The sequence below is a fragment of the Narcine bancroftii genome, chromosome 5 (assembly GCF_036971445.1).
Source record: "Narcine bancroftii isolate sNarBan1 chromosome 5, sNarBan1.hap1, whole genome shotgun sequence".
NCBI classification, from domain to species: domain Eukaryota; kingdom Metazoa; phylum Chordata; class Chondrichthyes; order Torpediniformes; family Narcinidae; genus Narcine; species Narcine bancroftii.
In genome coordinates, this window is record NC_091473.1 from 36655564 (window position 1) to 36669410 (window position 13847).

At 36.5% G+C, this 13847-nt stretch overlaps 1 protein-coding gene across 8 annotated transcripts in view; it reads left to right on the forward strand.

The window, feature by feature from the left end:
• The window catches only part of magi1b (membrane associated guanylate kinase, WW and PDZ domain containing 1b), a 444703-nt gene that overhangs the window by 352861 nt on the left and 77995 nt on the right, over positions 1–13847 (forward strand). For all 8 annotated transcript variants that reach the window (XR_011357460.1, XM_069937122.1, XM_069937124.1 and 5 more), the window contains one exon: positions 924–1559. Coding sequence is in view for 7 of the 8 variants with exons in the window: in XM_069937122.1 (XP_069793223.1) it covers positions 924–1559 (636 nt within the window). In the remaining variant the exon portion in view is untranslated. The remainder of the gene's footprint in view (positions 1–923; positions 1560–13847) is intronic.

Below are 13847 nucleotides of genomic sequence, written 5' to 3' on the forward strand. Positions count from 1 at the left end.
TCTGATGGCAGCTTTCCCTGCAGATGTTCTTTTTTTAATTTTTTTTTATTTTTCACACCATAAATCACATTAGCCATGATACACACTTTTTCTTTTTCACACATATACAGTGACTTTTTCTCCCCCCCCCACCCTCCCTCCTCCCAAGCCACCCCCCACCCCCCCCCCTCTCATCCATTTTAGGTATACAATCTAGGTTGCATTAAACCAGTCAGACAATGTTGTCATTCAACAAAAATACACCAGAAATTCTACTGAGTCCATTCTTTTCTTTCCTTCTCCTTCCATCAACTTAGGTAATGTTTGTCCCCGGTAGGTTTTCGCTATTGTATTTAATGTAAGGCTCCCATATTTGTTCGAATATTTCAATATTATTTCTTAAACTATATGTTATTTTTTCTAATGGACCCTGCAGATGTTCTTGATGGTGTGGAGAGTGTTGCCTGTGATATCCTGGGCTGTTATCCACTACCTTTTGGAGGGTATTGGTGTCCCCATACTAGACTGTGATGCAGCCAGTCAGCACACTTTCCACTACACATCTGTAGAAATTTGCCAGGGTTTCCAATATCATACCAAATCGCTGCAAACTCCTGAGGAAGTAGATACACTGACATGCTTTCTTCACGATGCCATTAGTGTGTTGAGTTCAAGACAGATCCTCCGAGATAGTGACTCCCAAAAACTTAAGCCACAAGCCGCATGCCTTGAGTTTAGTCTGTCTCACATTTCACATTTATTTAATTTATTGACTACTTCAAGTTCATTTCTGATTTCCTTAATATTATGCAAATTGTTACTTTCTGTTTCCATTGCAATACAGCAGTTGTGAATTAAGTATGTAATTGTGCAGTTAATGTACATAAATAAAGTAATTAGTGATGCATTAGTGTGATAAACCACTTCTATTTTTTTTCCTTCAGGTGATGTTATAGTAAGTGTAAATAGCAGTTGCGTGCTGGGATATACCCATGCTCAAGTTGTGAAAATATTCCAGTCGATTCCCATTGGTGCAACAGTGGATCTAGAACTTTGCCGGGGTTATCCTCTGCCATTTGATCCAGATGATCCAAATACCAGTTTGGTGACATCAGTGGCTATTTCAGATAAAGACCCAATTATTGTGAATGGCCAAGAAAATTGTGACTCGCTTTCAAGCCACAGTAGTCAAACAGCTCCTGTAAATGGGAATGGAGTGAAAGATCAGAGACCATACAGCCCATCATCTGGTGATGTTTCATCAAACGGATCCCATACTGGCTATAACAATGATAATGCCTCCTTGGCTTCTTCTATAGCCACTCAACCTGAACTTATAACTGTTCATATAGTGAAGGGCCCCATGGGCTTTGGTTTCACCATAGCAGACAGTCCAGGAGGTGGTGGTCAAAGAGTTAAACAAATTGTGGATGGTCCGCGCTGTCGTGGCCTGAAAGAAGGGGACCTTCTACTGGAAGTCAACAAGAAGAATGTCCAAAACTTAAGTCATAATCAAGTAGTTGATACACTGTTAGAATGTCCCAAAGGAAGTGAAGTGACACTCCTGGTTCAGCGTGGAGGTGAGTGCTCAATTTACATTCTATTAAGAGAAGCAACCGTGGAACCTTATAGTGACATTACATATTATGATGCTTGTTTCCAGCTAACAATGATTTTCTAGCTTTTGCAGTATGTATGCTGTTTTAATGTAAACATCAACATAAGAACCAGTTGATTTTTACATATTTTTTGGTCACTATTTTTGTGGGGGGGTGGGGGGGGAGAAATAGAACATACCTTTGGGAAAACCTGTTCATCTCTACTGGGTAAAGTGTATTACTACTACAGTATTTTTAGGACAGAACAGTAGTCATTCAGTTTGTGGTTGCTTTTGGGTAAATCTCTTTACGCTCGAGCAACTTTAATAGCTTTTCTTCATGGATAGGCCTGTCGTAATGATTGAACTTGCTGTGGTATAGTGAGTTTAATCTTCTGATTAACTTATGACAAAGTGTTTAAAACACAATGATATAATGGGATCATTTAATTTGTACAGTTTGTGAGCACAGTATATTATGAGCGAGGGGGGGAAAAATGTTGGAAATTTCCATTTGAAATAGGTGAGAGAAATCATTAATGCTTGTCCATTGTGATTTTGATTTATATCTTAAATGTTGCAACAATATTAAACAGCTAAAATTACCAAGGTTCGATTAGTAAATTGATTCTGTCGTTCAAGCCAAGTGTTAGTCTGTGCTTGCTTTTTGAGTAAATGAAGCCATACAAAGCAAATCATTAATGGAATTCAAATATACAAGCAGGAAGAACTGAAGTCTGATAAACATTGAGACATGCTATGATACAATAGTTTATTGTCCTCTGCACAACTGCTATGCGCAGATACACTGAAATTCTTACTTGCTGCAGCCACACTGGGTGAGACGCTCCTGCCACAATTGTATAAATTAAATGACCATAGTGGATGAGGGAACTCAAGAAGAGATGATAACTGTGAAAGGATAGATTTATTAAATATTTATTGTCCGATAAAAAGTGATGTTTAAATTTTGCAGACAGATATTTGGGTGATCCCTATTTAGTATATAGTTGGGATTTTTTGAGGAGGATCAAGAGCCTGATCCATACTGATTGGGGGAGGAAAAAAACTGATATGAGCCGAGAGGTGCTGGACTTGAGGCTTCTACCATTTTTGCCCAAAGTTTACAGAGAGAAAAGATCGTGAGCAAAGTGATGGGGATTCTCCCATGTTGTTGGCTGCCTTCTTGAGGCAGCGCCTCACATAGATGTCTTCAATGGATGGGAGGTTGGTGTCTAATGATGGACTTGCCTGATTTTCCACTGTCTGTAACCTTCCCTGCTTATGTCAACTCAAGTTTCCAAACTTGGTGCAGTCAGTAGACTTTCCACAATACAGATGTATCAGAATCAGGATTTATTGTCGTGAACAAGTCATGAAATTCGGTGTTTTGTGGCAGCATTGTAGTGTAAACATTCATATTATGACATCACTATAAAAAATAAAATTAAAAATAAATAAAAATAGTAGCACACAAAGAATAAGGAAGCCTCTTTGGTTCATTGACTAATCAGGAATCCGATGGCAGCGGGGAAGAAGCTGAGTGCTCGACTTTAGGCTTCTGTCCCTTTTCCCCAAAGGTAGCAGAGTGAAGAGGGCATGTCCTTGGTAGTGAGGGTGTTTGAGGATAGGGGCTGCTTTTTTAAGACACTGTCACATCTAGATGTCCTCAATGGAGTGAAGTCTGGTGCCTGTGATGTCACAGGCATCTTTGTCCTGAGAGTTGGCGCTTCCAAACCAGGCTATGATGCAACCAGCCAGAATGCTCTCTACAGTATACCTGTAAAAGTTTGAGAGTCTTCAGTGACATACCAAATCACCTCAGACACCTCACAAATTATAGCCGCTGGTGATTGCAATAACGTGGAGTCTCCAGGACAGATCCTCGGAGATGATGACCACCAGGAATTTGAAGTTTTTGACTCTCTCTACTATTGAGCCCTTGATGAGGGAACTGGGTGATGTTCCCCTGACTTCCTCCTTAAGTCCACAATCATCTCCTTGGTTTTGCTGACATTGTTACACCATTCAACGAACTGATCTATCTCCCTCCTGTACGCTTTCTCATTGCCATGTGTGATTCTGCGGACAACTTATAGATGGCATTAGAATTGTGGCTGGCCACACAGTCATGGGTGCAAAATGAGTAAAGCAGTGGGATAAGCACGTATCCTTGGGGTGTGTCTGTGTTGATGATCAGTGAGGAGGAAACATTGTTTCCAATTTGTACCAATGACAAAGTCAAAGATCCGGATGCAGAGTGCCAAGAGGCTTAGAGTTTGTAGCTTGTAAATGTTTGATAGATTACTCAACATGTTGAATCTCCTCAAATGTCTGAGATATTAGAGGCTTTGGTGTGCCTTCATGGTTGCCTCGTGTGGATGCCCATGAATTTGAAAGCCTTAAACATCTCTACCACTATCATGCCAATGTGTGATCCTTGGTCTTGCTGATGCTGAGAACAAGATTGTAACCAGATTCTCACTCTGCATCCTATATTTTGACTAATTGTTACCCGATATTTGGTTAACAGTGCTGTGTCATCAGAATTTATATCAATTTTCTGTCCAACGTTGAAAGTAAATGAGTTAATATTCTCATGAGAAAGCAGAGAATTGAAATGCAGGTTCCCAGTTTTAAATACAAATAATGTATCTGTTTGAAAATATTGTTATGTCATGCGTAACACAAAAGTCTGCAGACGCTATGATTGTAGTAAAAGCACAAAATGCTGGAGAAACTCAACATGTCTCTCAACATCCATAGTAAGGCTAGAGCAACTGTGAGACGTGCTGAGTTGCTCCAGGATTTTTGTGTTATGTCATTCTTTTATCTCTCATTGTTTTTTTTTTATATAAACTTTGCTATGTTATATTTTCATAGGAACTATTTCCATTGTCTGTCTCACAATATCACAAGGAATTAGCCTCTAAATTCTTTAACATCATAATAAAATTGCAAAATATTTCTCCTGCATCCTCAATGCATCTTAAAAAATAGATTCAGTTTAAATAAAATAACAATTATATAAATGTGGGAACTACTAGTAAGTTCAAACTTTCTGCATGGTTACTCCACTATCTTTTGCTTTACCCCTGACAGCCCTTGCCATCCCCATCTCTAATTGTATTCCAAATGGACTCCAGCAGATACTATTGATAGACAATAACCCTTTCCTCCTGAAATAAGAACAAAAGTTGAAGTTGTTGGAAATATTCTGCCAGTGAGGCAACACCTGTTGAAAGAGAAAGACACTGACTTGAAACATGAACTCTGTTTCTCTTTCCACAAATGCTACCTGACCCACAGCAGCTTCCAGCATTTTTTGTTTTAATATTTTCAGCCCCTGGAGTTTTTTGTTTGCTCTTGCCCAAATTTAACAGGTGAAATGATTTTTGGGAGCATATTTTCATAAGATTTAAAAATTTTTGGTGTGTCCTCTAATTGCAGCAGCTGTAATCATTTTTCTAACAGTTTAACAAATTGCTCTGTTGAAGAAATCATCTCTTGTAATTTTGGTTGAAGAAATGGTGAAGTATTGATTTGGCAAATAGCCTTTGGCATAAATTTGCAACTTTGTGGAATATTTTTTTATTTTGATAGGATGTAAAATGCTCATTATTTTATTGAGAATTAGTTTAAGTGTCTCATTCCTTTTTGTTCTCCCTTTTGTTAGAGCAATACTATCACAGTTAAACTTGCATACAGCTGCAGAAACAATAGTTGAATTTTAAGTGCAGCAAACTTGCCCTTGTGTGTATTATTTGAAGAAAAATTATTTCTATGTCTCTGGAATCATTCTCCTATAATTGTTCAGTTGCTATGAATCTGCTGAGGTGCTTTCTAGCTTTTGTTGTTCATGAACAGATTCAAATTTGTCTCTCAATCTGTCTTATAGTTATGTCTTGAATCAAAACTCCCAAGATTTATCTGTTCAGCAATCTGTAACATTAGATTGCCTTCACACACTTATGAATTATAACATTTTAATGTACATTCAGGATATATTGCTGAGCAAATGGTTGCAGATGTACTTTTGTTAAATAATGCTTCCTGGTGTATGTTTTCACTATTGACCTGCCGGATAATCATGAAGGGATGCTCTTGATTACTTAGCCATGCATGTTCTCATTTCCACCACTGATGCAATGCATTAGTGTGAATTATTTATCAATGTGATTTCAGATATAGTTATTGGCAGGAAAGGCAATATCTGTGAAGGTGCATTGCTAATTTAAATTTTGCTCAGTACCATGGTATCAATTTTCAACCTAGTTAACATGCTTCTGATATTTTTACTCAAAAGGTTATGAAGCCGAATGAGGTTCCATAGTATTACAAGCCCACATAAGATGCCATTGGATATCCAATATTATCCGATTTATGCTCTATGATTTATGCTGTATTTATTCCATTCATTTTATTGCTGTATGGATTGTAATTTTAAATCCAAGTTGGAGGGCTGCAATCGTATATCTTAAAAGACATTGAGAGCACAGTAATTGCCTAAGTAGATTTCCCATGGGAAACCCTAATCATAATACGTATGTCAATGTTATTTCACTCTGGGTAGCTCCTGTAGGTTGCATAGGACTATAAGATTTTTTAACATTAAATATCATGTAACATCAGCTACAAAGCAATAGCTCCTTTTACACAGCCTCTTCAAGGCGGAAATATTGCACCTTTCTTGCGCCATGCCGTTCTGTGTAAAAGGTTCGAACACAATATCTCAAAATTTCCAGACGACATGAAGATGGGTAGCGGGGTTAGCTGTGTAGAGGATGCTAGGAGGGTGCAGAGTGATTTGGACAAGTTAGGCGAGTGGGCCAGGTCGTGGCAGATGCAGTATAATGTGGATAAATGAGAGGTTATCCACTTTGGAGGTAAGAACAGGAAAGAGGACTATTATCTATCTGTTTAGGAAAATGGGAGATGCAGAGAGACTTGGGTGTTACTGTGCATCAGTCATTGAAAGTGGGCATGCAGATGCAGCAAGCGGTGAGGAGGGCGAATAGTATGTTGGTATTCATAGCAAGAGGATTTGAGTACAGGAGTACCGAGATTCTGCTGCAGCTATACAGGGCCTTAGTGAGACCACACCTGAAGTACTGTGTGCAGTTTTGGCCTCCTTATCTGAGGAAGGACATCCTCGACATGGAGGGGGAGCAGAGAAGGTTTACTAGACTGATACCAGGGATGGAAGGACTTGCATATGAAGAAAGGTTGGGTAGACTAGGCTTGTATTGTCTGGAATTTAGAAGATTGAGGGGGGATCTTATAGAAACAGATAAAATTCTTAAGGGTTTAGACAGACTAGATGCAGGAAGGTTGTTTCCAATGCTGGGAAAAACCAGAACCAGGGATCACAGCTTAAGGATAGGGGGGGAAGTTTTTTAGGACTGAGATGAGGAAAAATTTCTTCTCTCAGAGGGTGGTGGATCTGTGAAATTCTTTGACACAGGAAGTAGTTGAGGCCAGTTCCTTGTCAACATTTAAGAGTAGGTTAGATTTGGCCCTTGAGGCTAAGGGGATCAGGGGGTATGGGGAGGGCAGGAACCGGGTACTGATCAATCATGATCATATTGAATGGTGGTGTAGGCTTCAAGGGCCAAATGGCCTACTCTTGCACCTATTTTCTATGTATAGGTAAGCACAAGATCATGGGCTGAAAGGTCTGTACTGAGCTGTAATGTTCTATGCCAGTGGTTCTCAACCTTTTTCTTTCCACTCACGTACCACTTTAAGTAATCCTTATGCCATCTGTGCTCTGTGATTAGGAAGGGATTGCTTAAGGTGGTATGTGAGTGGAAAGGGAAGGTTGAGAATCACTGTTCTATACCCAATTGTTACTGAAATATTTTGCTTGAGAAAAATTGTCATTGGCCCATTTCCTTTGGAGTTAAGTAACCCCAACCAACCAATTTTCCCTTGCAACCGCTGCAATCGTGTCTGCCTGTCCCGCATCGGACTGGTCAGCCACAAACGAGCCTGCAGCTGACGTGGACTTTTTTTACCCCCTCCATAAATCTTCGTCCGCGAAGCCAAGCCAAAGAAAGAAGAAGAAAGTAACTATGCACATAACGAGTCAATTAGATATGATTAAAACAGAGGTTTTCGAACATTTTCTTTCCACCCACATACCACCTTAAGCAATCCCTTACTAATCACAGAGCCCCTATGAATAAGTTTGGCTGTAAATCTAGGTCCAACACTTTATCTAAAGTTTCAAAAACACCTTGCCAAAAATTATCTCACTTCTCTATTATATAATTATTATATAATAGATAGTTATAATTATATAACTTCTCTATTAGGTACTGTTATGAGCCCAGAGGACCCCAAAACCCAGCAGCAATAGAAATTCACAAAAACAAATGGTTACTTAAACAAAAGTTGCTTTTAATTATCTTAAAATATGAAAACAGGATCAAACTTTAACTTATTACTATTAACTTAACCCCTTTCTAATTCTAAGCTCCCAAGATATAAGCTCTTCGTATTAATGTTATCTCTCTCATCAGCCCAAATTTCTCAGGTATTTAATCCATTGTAATATGTTCAGATTAATTTCACACCATAGATATTGGATATTCATTTTAGACGTTTCTGAAATAATAGATTCACTTTTGCAATTTAACAGTCTAAAGGAGCAATTCAAATCAGGAAGTCAAAGTTTATGATTGAGCATCTGACATTTCTTCACCAAATTCTTCACAGTAATTGTGACAAATTTTATGTAATGTGTGAGTGAGTTTAGAAAAGTTCTTTGATTCACATTCCAATCTTATCTCTTACTCCTCCAAGTTTACTGGTATCAGACAATTTTTATACTGTGCACAGAATTGAACAATTATAAATTTCACCAGGCTTTGGTACTTGAAAGGTAAATGGTTACCATTCAGGAAGGTTCTTGTCGGTTTTCAGAGAGAGATTTGTTGCTTGTGAGACACCCACAATTGATTCCTTTTAGATCAGCCACTTCAGTATCTTGCCGAAGAAACTTGCCTCATCATGTTTTTCTTTCTTTCAGACCACAAGGGCTTCGACCAGGCTGAACTAAGCATTCACAACCTGTCTCTAAAATGTTTTTTTTTCTACAAGCTTGCCAGCTTGTCATGTACCAGTCCCAGCTGCTGCTGAATTGTAGATCTCTCTCTCTCTCTCTCTCTCTCTCTCTCTCTCTCTCTCTCTCTCTCTCTCTCTCTCTCTCTCTCTCTCACACACACACTCTGCTTGCAAAACCACATGTCCCTCTTAGAACAGCCAACTGCACTCAGACAGACTGCTGCTCAGAACCTAATCTTCTGAGTTCTTTCTCTGCTGCTTTCCAGAACAATCCGTTTGTGAGTCTCTATAGGCACTCTTCAAAGATTTTGCAAAGGCACTTGGAGCCAGCCTGTCTGGCCTGAGCAGACCTCCAGTATTTTAAATGAGATCTGTTTTGAAATGTTTGTTTGTGACCTACACTTAAAAAAAAACCGCCACAATTTATCTCCTTTAAACAAGGAGATACTGTATCTTATACAATATAAGATACAACGTAATCTGTCACAGTACTTATCTCCCCTTTGGATTATGTAAAGCATATAAACCAGATTTTAATCCAATTCTCAGACATACATTAAGGATTTGGTTTCAATTTTGTAAGTGTTTTTATGTAAATAATTGTGTTCTGTCTTGTAAAATTTGTTCCAATTAATTTTTAAGACATCAGCTCATCAAGCTTTTGCCCTATGGAAAGATTTTTAAAAAAACCTTGATAAGTTTGAAGGAAATTTTTTAATATCATTTGATCAATTACCTAAAAAGTTTCATTTGCCTATCACACATCTTCTTAGATATTTTCAAATTAGGAATTTTCTATACTCCTTTCTGCCAAATTTTCCTTTTCAACTAATTTGATTGATACTCTTCTTCAATTAAATATTTTCTGAAAAAGACCGATGGCTAATATTTATAACAGCTTACTTAATTTGCATCCTACATCCAATGATAAAATTGAATGTGCTTGTGAATTGAAATTTGAGCAGCTGCTTTCTTTTTTTAATTTTTTTTATTTTTCACACCATAAACCACACTGACCAAGATACATACATTTTCCTTTTCAAATATATATAGTGTCATTTTCTCCCCCCCCGCCCTCCTCCGATCCCACCCTCCCTACCTCCCCCCCATTCATTTAAAGTACAAAATCTAAGACACATTAAACCAGTCAAACAATGTTGTCATTCAATAAAAATAAACAAGAAATTCCACTGAGTCAATTCTTTTCATTTCCTTCTCCTTTCGTTAATTTAGGTGGTAGATGTCCCCGGTGGGTTTTCTCTATTGTGTTTCATGTATGGCTCCCATATTTTTTCAAATATTTCAATATTATTTCTTAAATTATATGTTATTTTTTCTAATGGAATACATTTATTCATTTCTATATACCATTGTTGTATTCTCAAATTATCTTCCAATTTCCAGGTTGACATAATACATTTTTTTGCTACGGCTAGAGCTATCTTAACAAATCTTTTTTGTGCACCATCCAAATCAAGTCCAAATTCTTTATTTTTTATGTTACTTAGGAGGAAGATCTTTGGGTTTTTTGGTATATTGTTTTCTGTAATTTTATTTAATATCTGGTTTAGATCTTCCCAAAATTTTTCTACTTTCTCACATGTCCAGATTGCATGAATTGTTGTTCCCATTTCTTTTTTACAACGAAAACATCTGTCAGATACTGTTGGGTCCCATTTATTTAACTTTTGAGGTGTAATATATAGCCTGTGTATCCAGTTATATTGTATCATACGTAACCTCGTATTTATTGTATTTCTCATCGTTCCAGAACATAACTTCTCCCATGTTTCCTTCTTTATCTTTATATTTAAATCTTGTTCCCATTTTTGTTTAGTTTTACCATTTGTTTCCTCATTCTCCTTTTCTTGCAGTTTAATATACATATTTGTTATAAATCTTTTAATTGTCATTGTATCTGTAATCACATATTCAAAGTTACTTCCCTCTGGTAACCTCAGACTACTTCCTAATTTGTCCTTCAAGTAGGATCTCAATTGGTAATATGCCAACACTGTATCTTGAGTTATATTATATTTATCCTTCATTTGTTCAAAGGATAATAATCTATTTCCTGAAAAACAATTTTCTATTCTTTTGATCCCTTTTTCTCCCATTCTCTAAAGGAAAGGTTATCTGTTGTAAAAGGGAGTAATTGATTTTGCGTCATTATTAGTTCTTAAATTTTGAGAAATCCGCATTATTCATTGGCATTGCTTCACTTTTATTTACATTAATCTTGTAACCTGACACTTCTCCATATTCCTTCAATTTCTTATATAATTCTTTTATTGATAGTTCTGGTTCTGTTAAGTATACTATAACATCATCCGCAAATAAACTGATTTTATATTCCTTATCTTTTATTTTTATCCCTTTTATATTATTTTCTGTTCTTATCAATTCTGCTAGTGGTTCTATAGCTAACACGAACAATTGTTGATCTGCTTAAATTAAATTGCTTTGATATATATCCATTTACTGTCACTTTCGCCAATGGCCCCTTATACAATGCTTGAATCCAATTAATATACTTCTCTGGTAAACTGAATTTTTGCAATACTTTGAATAAATAATTCCATTCTACTCTGTCAAAGGCCTTCTCTGCGTCTAAAGCAACTGCTACTGTTGGCACTTTACTCCCTTCTACTGCATGAATTAAGTTAATAAATTTACAAATATTGTCTGTTGTGTGTCTTTTTTAATAAATCCAGTTTGGTCTAGATTTACCATTTTAGGCACATAATCTACTAATCTGTTTGCTAATAGTTTAGCTATTATCTTATAATCTGTGTTAAGTAATGATATTGGTCTATATGACGCTGGTGCGAGTGGATCTTTCCCTTGCTTTGGTATTACTGTAATTATTGCTGTTTTACATGAATCTGGTAAGCTTTGTGTTTTGTCAATCTGGTTGATTACTTCCAGGAGGGGAGGAATTAATAAATCTTTAAATGTTTTATAGAATTCTATTGGGAATCCATCCTCTCCTGGTGTTTTATTATTTGGTAGTTTTTTTATTATCTTTTGTATTTCTACTATTTCAAATGGTTCTGTTAATTTAGTTTGTTCCTCTATTTTTAATTTTGGTAGTTCAATTTTAGTTAAAAATTCATCTATTTTGCCTTCTTTCCCTTCGTTTTCAGTTTGGTATAATTGTTCATAGAATTCTCTAAAGTTTTCCTTAATTTCTTTTGGATTATATGTAATTTGTTTGTCTTTTTTCCTTGATGCCAATACCATTTTCTTAGCTTGTTCTGTCTTAAGCTGCCATGCTAGAATTTTATGCGGTTTTTCCCCTAGTTCATAATATTTCTGTTTTGTCTTCATTATGTTCTTCTCCACCTTATATGTTTGTAGTGTTTCATATTTTATTTTTTTATCTGCCAATTCTCTTCTTTTAGTTGTATCTTCCTTCATTGCTAATTCTTTTTCTATATTTACTATTTCCCTTTCCAACTGCTCTGTTTCCTGATTGTAGTCCTTCTTCATTTTGGTTACATAACTTATTATTTTCCCTCTAATGAACACTTTCATTGCATCCCATAGTATAAACTTATCCTTCACTGATTCTGTATTTATTTCAAAGTACATTTTAATTTGTCTTTCAATTAATTCTCTAAAATCCTGCTTTTTAAGTAGCATGGAGTTTAATCTCCATCTATACATTCTTGGAGGGATGTCCTCTAACTCTATTGTCAATATCAAGGGTGAATGGTCCGATAATATTTTAGCTTTATATTCTGTTTTTCTTACTCTATCTTGCATACGAGCTGATAACAGAAATAGGTCTATTCTTGAGTATGTTTTATGTCTACCCGAATAATATGAATATTCCCTTTCCTTTGGGTGTTGTTTCCTCCATATATCTAAAAGTTGTATTTCTTGCATCGATTTAATTATAAATTTGGTTACTTTGTTCTTTCTGTTAATTTTTTCCCCAGTTTTATCCGTATTTGAATCCAAATTAAGGTTGAAATCCCCTCCTATTAATATGTTCCCTTGCGTATCTGCTATCTTCAAAAAAATATCTTGCATAAACTTTTGATCTTCTTCGTTAGGTGAATATACATTGAGTAGATTCCAAAACTCCGAATATATCTTACATTTTATCATTACATATCTCCCTGCTGGACCTATTATTTCCTCTTCTATTTTAATTGGTATATTTTTACTGATTAATATAGCTACTCCTCTTGCTTTTGAATTATACGACGCTGCTGTTACATGTCCTACTGTTAGGTCTGCTTTGTTCATGAATGAGTGAGACAAACACCAGGCTGAGTCGAAATCAGGGTTCTTTGTTCTTTATTACCGGATTGTAACACTTGCGACTAACAAAGTTAGTCGGAGAATGCATTCTGCCGTTATCAGCAAAATGGTGATTTTTTATACCCTTGGATATGTGCTTAGAACATCATCATATCATTACTTGTCCAATGACTAAAACTGTTGCTATCCTTTCCCTGCTAGCTTCCTGCCTCTCAATCCATCAATGTCTCTCTTATCTTGTAAGTACAAGGATGCATTCACATCTTGTTACTGCCCCGTACATTCCCATCTCATGATGTTTTACCTAACAGGAGTACAAGGACACCTCCCCTTCTTGTTACAGCCTTGTACAGGGTAACTCCCTACACATTCCCATCTCATGATGTTTTACCTTACACTACCCAATCTCTCTTTAATTTCTTGTGCTCCAATTCAGTTAAATGTGTTTCTTGTACAAATGCTATATCAATTTTTTCTTTTTTCAGTAAATTTAGCAGTTTCTTCCTTTTGATTTGGTTATGTATTCCGTTAATATTTAAAGTCATATAGTTCAACGTAGCCATTTCATACTTTGTTTATCTTCCCTTGCCATTTCTCCATCATCACCTTTCCTTCTTATCCATTTCTGCTTTCTTGTTTTGAACACTTTATAAGACAACATTTCTAAAACATCAAACATTTTCCTTATTTTCCTACTTAAAACTTCTTTATCCCCATTCTCCCTTCCCCCTCCTGAGTTGCCCTTTATCCCTTGCCGGGCAACCACATCTCCCCTCTCCATTTGGATTTGCAAATTCACTCGCAAGCGTCAACTGATTTTGCAGTGACCGTAACTCCTCCCCACCCAGCCCCCCCGGAAAAGATTTCAATTTTCATATATAACAAAGGTCACTCTTTTAATTCCCTCCTTATTCCCTCTATTCCCTTTCAT